At 36.5% G+C, this 7,578-nt stretch overlaps 1 protein-coding gene across 1 annotated transcript; it reads right to left on the reverse strand.

Annotated features, from left to right (window-relative positions):
• Nucleotides 1–4,905: 4,905 nt before the first annotated feature.
• LOC140817050 (protein ROOT PRIMORDIUM DEFECTIVE 1) lies at nucleotides 4,906–7,055 on the reverse strand. Its single transcript, XM_073176615.1, has one exon. It carries the CDS (start codon nucleotides 6,933–6,935, stop codon nucleotides 5,601–5,603), a length of 1,335 nt encoding a protein of 444 aa, XP_073032716.1. The 5' UTR covers nucleotides 6,936–7,055; the 3' UTR covers nucleotides 4,906–5,600.
• Nucleotides 7,056–7,578: the final 523 nt, after the last annotated feature.

Here is a 7,578-nt window from a genome sequence, read left to right on the forward strand (position 1 = left end):
AACCCCGTCAATCTCAACATCACAGATATAATACCACAACTCATAATCGGTATCAATACGAATCATAATCTTCAATAATAACAAACAATAATCGTAAATCTGTATAATCTCGATCATATCAACTCTGAAAATCATAACAATTATATAATCAATCCGTTCTTCGATCTTACTTCAATTATATACTGATCAATATACCCAGAACACAATATATCAGTCAAATCATTCTTCCCCCAATATCATAATTTCAAATCATATCAAAACGTAATGAAACTTACGTCCAGTTGTAGCCGGTGTCGATTGAAGTACGGTACTGAAGACGGATCGAAAATCTGACGGACGGATATTTCACAAACTTCAAATTTCTGAAAGAAAAGGCTTAAAGATTTTCCACTTTCTTCCTCGGTTCTTTTCTCGATTCTTTGTTTCTGAATTCTGAGATGTAACATATGTATATATATAAATATATATATATATATATATTATATATATATATATATATATATATATATATATATCTCATTGCATGTGAAGGGCAAGTGGCTCATTCTAAAGGCAACACGTCTCGCGCATATGCGCGAGACACTAAGTCTCGGTGCGTCTTCATCACGACAGCTCGCGCATATGCGCACACTGACACCACGCATATGCGCGAGACCTACTGTCTCGGCATTCAGCACTCGCGCATATGCGCGCCATAGCTCGGCGCATATGCGCCCAACTCTCTGGACTCGGCACTCAACTCATGCACATCTCACGCATATGCGCACACATCTCGCGCATATGCGCGCACACATCTCGCGCATATGCGCGAGGTCTTCTGCCACTGTCGCGCATATGCACGAGGTGCTCTGTCCTCGCACTTACTCTGTGTTTTCTTCCGTCTTTTCGGTCTAATCATTTCCATCTATAATTACCTAAATTATCACCAAATCATTTCAGATTACGGTAATCACATTCTCGGGCCTTACATTTACTCTGATTTTAACGAGTTACTTTATGTTATTCTAAACAATTACTTGTTGCACGTTCGTTTACATTTCAAATATTTGATTAAGCATTTTATTTACAAGTGTATTTTGAGAGATGGTTAATTATTTAAGAAATTTTTTTTTCCCGCAAATTTTAATTATGTTCAAAAGTACGGTACGTTACATTATGTATCTTGCAAATTGCACAAGACCTGGTATATCTTTTGCTGTAAATTTATTGGCAAGATTTAGCTCATATCCAACAAAAAGTCAGTAGAACGGAATTAAACATATATTCCGTTATCTATGATGAACGACACACTTGGGACTTTTGTATTCAAAAGATACCAATCAAAGCATAATTGTTTATGCTGATGCTGGGTATTTATCTGATCCACACAAGGCACGTTCCCAAATCGGATATGTATTTACTCATGGAGCCACTGCAATTTCTTGGGGTTCATAGAAACAAACACTTGTAACAACTTTATCAAATCACGCAGATATTATTCCACAACATGAAGCAAACCGTGAATATGTGTGGCTAAAATCAATAACCAAACATATCCAAATCTCATGCGCATTATCATTTGGCAAGAGGCATGTGATACTATATGAATGTTGAAATTATTAAATGTTGAAAATATTGAAAATTAATGTGTAATGATGTATGTAATGATTTATTTATTTTTGGATTATTTGCAAATAAATTTTATAAATAAGTCTCTCAATTTGTGAAGAAGAACACAATTGAGTAGACAAAATTTTATAAAGTGTATAGTTTAATATATTTTGAAAATTTGAGATTTTTACTTTTAACCGTGAATTTTTATTTTTAACAAGCTTATACTTTTCTCCTTTAATATTTCTATTTAAAGCAGTTATTTTTAATATAACATTTATATGAGCAAATGATATTCTTATGTTCACTTATATTTTTAGGGCATTACAACCCACCCATTGGTTTTAGATTTCTTGAATTAGTCTATCTGCCAAAACTTTTGAAACATCTACTAAAATTTATGTATTTTTTTAAAAAAAAGCTACAATTCAAAAATAAATGTTTACAAGCATGCATGCAATAATTGCTTAATCTCACACATAAAAAAATAAGGGGAATTCAATACTGAAAATTACTGCAGTTAAAAATATTTTCAAAATCGGTGTCGGACCATAAACATTTAAAAAGACAACGTATGAAAATATCCAAATCACTTGTATCTCATAAACATGATGTGCTGAAGAAATAAGGCCCTCGGGTTCGCGTGTGCACATCCAACTATGCCTAATCAGTCTTCGACACCTCAAATCTCCTGATCAATACACTCACCTGCATCATTCACACCTAGTGAGTCTAAAGACTCAACACACCTGCAACGTTATAAAGAATACATACACATAACAGAAAATAGTGGAAAGTACTGTAATCAACATATATTTCATGATCTTAAAAGTGTAAGCGTAAACATATCTTATAAAAGTATAACGTGTCAAAACATGTCTCATCATAATCATCATATACGTATACATTTTCTTGATTGAATTCAGTTCGTTAGTTGTAACTTTCGTATCAGCTCTATTCGACGGATCCATCTACGTATAACCGTGGTACCCAACGACGGGGACATCAGTGACTGGCAGGACTAAAAACTCGACCAATGTGCAAAATGATCATTTTGTCCCTGGACACCCTAATTGACCATTTTACCCTTGGACCTCAAATTTCGACCTGAATCCAACCAAACTCCTAAAAACATAATAATAAGCATTTCTTAGACGTAGACTCGAGCCCGATCCAAATTTAAATGATCGTTTTAAACTTGGACCAGGGTCCCGGTTTTAACCCGAATCAATCCGAAACTTAACCGAATCTTTCTCAGCTTAAACCACGACCAATCGCGCTCTACTAGCCCCTAAACCTCTTAGACCAGACCACTTAAGACACTCGAGCAGCCCCAGAAAGTTGCTGGAATTTTCTGCTCTAGCCTCACTGCAAAACCCTAGCGCCTCAAACCATGAACCGTCGACCCTAGCCAATACGAAGCCAGACCAGCTTCGAACCAGCATACCCTAGGACCAATACTGACCACGTAAAACTATCCCTGGTCTATCCTAACCACGCCGACTCCCCAAGCATACGCAAGGCTCGGCCATGTCAAGAAAAATGGACAAAAACCTAACCGCCACTACTCAAAAACGTTCGGCCATCCTCCAAATCACCCAAGGCTCGACTCCAGCAATGTGTACCCTTCACTCATGTCCTAAACAGCCCTCTAACACCAAACTTCAGCAGCCCCTTGCACAAGGACATGAAAAACGTGAGTCATACACAAGATAAATGCATGTTCATGTCAAAACCTTTGCAAAAACGATGCTATATGATAGACCAACAATATTTCATGCAAAAACATATACAACAACATATAAATAGGTTAAATGATGAGAAAAAGAGATACATGGTGTGCCTTAACATTTACGAGCTCAAAAACTCGAAGATATACGCGCGGGACGTGAACCGGAGAGGCGAGAAAAACTTTTTCTTGAAAGCTTGAGGGATTTTCGAAGTGTCTCATGGTTTGCTGCTGAAAAAACGAGGGTAGGATGCTGTGGGAGGGTATAGGACAACTGCTAGGTGTTATTAGTTTTAGGGTTTGCTTAGGGTAGTGTTTAAATAAAATACAAAACACTCAAGAACCCTTAATTAAATTTTAAAAGGATTAAAAAGTTTTTGAGCCCATTACGCATTAAAACGAACCCATCAAGTCCAATAATACTACTGAAAAATATTTCGTTTAGGTAAATTTTAGAAATTATTGCCGAACGCTCGAAAAGTCCTCCAAATCGATAAAATTTATGTACCGGTTTAAAATACGGCTCGACGAGTAAAAATACCTGCCAAGACCCATTTTCAAAATTTTCCCTTAAATTCACCTTATATTTAATAATTAAAAATAATTATTAAATAAAAAAATATTTTTCCCGATTATCCCTGAGCTCCGTTACTCGTTCTAGCGCGAAATGCATCTAAACACCCTAATGCATGAAACTTTAAAATAACCACCTATCCGTGCCAACCATGAAATAGATGTATAAAAATCATTAAACACTTATTTAAATAAAACCCTAGATTGTATGGCGTCGAGTTACGTAGTTCGAATTTCCTAAACATTACAATTTTATTCATTCTCCCAAAAAATTTTATACATTTTAAAATAAATTATTTCGCACACTATAAACAATCATTCGCCAACTCCATCATTTTCAACAAATTCCTGGTGTCTAACGTCAGACCAGTTCTTATGGTTTGTTTTATATGCTTGGGTTTATAGTAAGGTTCTTGACTTCGAACGTATCTTGGGGCGAACACAAATTACTTTATAAAGTAAATAAATTCTTCAACTTTTAATGAGTGTACATTTTTCCTCCTTTAAGCATATGCTATATGAGATAAATTTCAATCCCTGGATGTCCAAAATATTCAATTCATACCTCACTTAGCGTAAGATATATACCTATATAATCCAATGATTTTGAGAGAGAGATGATCATGGTGTAACATACAAAACCCTTTTGGTGTAAGCCTTTTAGCGTAATAAGGAACACTTTCGTAGGGAAAAATTCGTACGTTTTCCACATTTTATTTGATGCAGATAAATTTGAGTTGAATATCTTGTAGGCCAAATTTAAACTCAATGTTGAGCTTCACATTGGTCTTTTAGCCACATATGTGTGTTCAAAAAATCATGTTAGCAAGAATATCGTACAGTTTCATAACAAGTCAAAGGCTGAGATGCCTATTAAATTTTCATTAGATAAAATACGTATTTTCGATAGTTCACGTAATGTCTTGATGTAAAAAAACTTGCTTTCTCATTATTCATAATTTTTTTCGATATTTCACGTAAAATTTTGATGCGAAAAAAAAAAAAAAAAAAACTAGAAATTTCTCCTTGTTCATTAAAATTATTAAAGCAATAATTATGCATCACCATTCCTATTGGCACGGCTTAATCAAGCTTTACAACTTCATTCACATACTTGACCAATACCTTGCAGCATTTGTTTTAAAATCTTAAACTAGCTCCCACGATAGAATCAGCATTCTCTCAGAAAGAAAGCACGCAACTGATTGCTGCTTTGAATCATGTCAACCAGATAACTAGACAAGTCGGGCACCGTGTTAGTGTCAAGCTAAGAATTTTGGCTTCTTAGGCAAGGAGAGTTTGGCAACAGTAACTCCTCAAAAAGTTTGAAAAATAAACCATGTTCCCCGAGTCAGCTGATAAATAGATTGTAAATTATCATGTGACAAGTGAGCATCTCATGAAGTAAAAAGGGAAGTGGAACGGTGCTCTTCTATCTACAAGGTTAACCGAGTCAATAAACATCATCAGCACTTTGCACTCTGTTCTTCGGTTGAATTGTGTAGAATGATTCCTACCCCAAGCCGTTGTACCAAAATTATATATGATGATGATACAACCCAAATCTCATAAATTGTATACTAGCTCAAATTCCACCTCAACATTTCATTTTTCTAATTCTCAGATTGGAATTAGACAACATTCGAAACCCTATCACATCCCATGAAATTAGCTAAATGACAACCACCAGCCGAGCAAATCTCGTTAATCAGTCACACAAGACGGACTGTCCCACACCAATTTTGTCATCCTCATCGGAGTAATCTGAAGAACTACTAACATCTATAACACCATCCAAATCTTCTCCAGTCTTACCATTTTCCTTGATCTGAAAGTCATCCCCCATGTAATCTCCTCTTACACCCCTCATGTCATCCTCCTCTCTTCCCCTCCTGTAATGAATCAACTCCATATCGATTCTCGCTTTCCTTGGACTCATCAAAACCAACTCAGCCAACTTTCTCCGAGCCAAATACAACTCATTTGGCTCCACCAAGTCCCCCTTCTTATACGCCTCCCTCAAGAAAACAGTGTGAAGCTTCCCATGATTCCCCCTAGTCGAAATGTAAAATATCCCCTGATGTTGGAGCAAGAATTCCTTCAACTTCTTCGGCAAATCCAACGCCATCCTAAAATGCGCGATTCTCTCCAATGTTATCTTCTTCTCCACGGTTAATGTCAATAATTCATGAATCATTGCCACTGCTCTCTTTTCCATCCTCTTCTGCGCCTCCAAAGACCTCAGGTCATACCCTGAAACGTCCTCGTATGGCGACCAATACGGCAACCTCTGCCATTTCCAGACTGCAATCTTGTAATACTTCCCAATCTTAAACCCAGGAGGAAAATTAACAATAAACGAAAACCGAACGTCCTCTGCATCAGCGCCCTTCTCTCTGTACTCTCTTTCCCTCGCTTTCTCAATCTCAGAAACACCTAAATTTTCATCCCTTTCCACCATTCCGATATACTTGTTCCTAGTCTCATCAGCATCAAACAGTCTAAAATACTTCGGGTACTTCAAAATTACCGAGTACTCGAAATCATCGGGTAAACCAAACTCTTTGCGCGCGATCCGAACATGTTCTAACCTAATCCTACCCGTGTTAGACATCATAAGCAACTTCCTAAGACGGGTCACGGCTTCCGGCACTTGATTCAAAAGAGCTTCGTTTTCCCACTGAATTTGTGAGATAGCTTTCCTTGTCAGCCGGCAATAGAGAATTCTCTGCACGGGGTGTTCAAACACCTCGAAAACGTGGGGGAATTTGAGGATAAACCGACCAGCTTCAAGCTGCTTAAATCCGATTCTGCGAGATAGCGAGTCCAGGCGTGAAGTGGAAATCATTTTGTTGGGTTGTGAGAGGATCAGTTCTTGGAATCCGAGGACTTTACGCATTTTCTTCTCGATTTCCATATAATCATCGTAGCCGTGGTCTCGGATTCGAACCTGCTTCTTGGGGATGGATGTCGATTGGGACATTGTTCTGACAAGAATTTTGGACATAGAAATCTTTGAAGCGTATGAAATAAAGGCCAACATTTCGGCGAGGCAAGGGTTTCTTGGGTGTTTAGGGTTTTTAATTTTGAAATTTGGGACTTGTAGACGGTTTAGCGGAGATGATGAGTGGCGTTGTCGGAAGCAGAAGAAATATTGAGTGCTTTTTTGAATTTGATGAGAGTTCAGGGGTGATATTACAGTTAATTGTAATTCAACACAACATTACTTATAATTATAACGTCATATATGACTACATTTTGAAGAGGAATTAGGGATTGAGTTCGAATTTACCCTTGCTGGCTTTCGAACCTTGCAGCAATTTTCTCTTCAATTCGGTGATGCAAGGGAAAATTGCAATTTTAGTCAAAGTCGTCATATTTGGATTTTATTTCTGTAAATTGTAAAAATTTGGTTGTTTTGTTATATCCAATAACGTGATTTTTTTATTTTTTATTTTTTATTTTATGTTATAGTCATTTTGCTTGAAATAATAAAATCTAACAAACATTACTTGTAAGGTCTAGGAAATTCGAAGTACGTAACCTGACTGAATGCAATATAAGGTTTTTATTTAAAATATGTGTTTAATGATTTTTATACATTTATTTCATGATTATTGCATGGTTGGGTGTTTATCTCTTGGTTATTTAAAATTTAACGTATTAGGGTTTTAAGTTGCATTTCG

This window comes from Primulina eburnea, chromosome 16 (assembly GCF_022965805.1).
Source record: "Primulina eburnea isolate SZY01 chromosome 16, ASM2296580v1, whole genome shotgun sequence".
Classification (NCBI taxonomy): domain Eukaryota; kingdom Viridiplantae; phylum Streptophyta; class Magnoliopsida; order Lamiales; family Gesneriaceae; genus Primulina; species Primulina eburnea.

Excerpts from the sequence above, each read along its gene's own strand:
- LOC140817050 (XM_073176615.1), bottom strand. The coding sequence starts at position 6,935 with ATGTTGGCCTTTATTTCATACGCTTCAAAGATTTCTATGTCCAAAATT.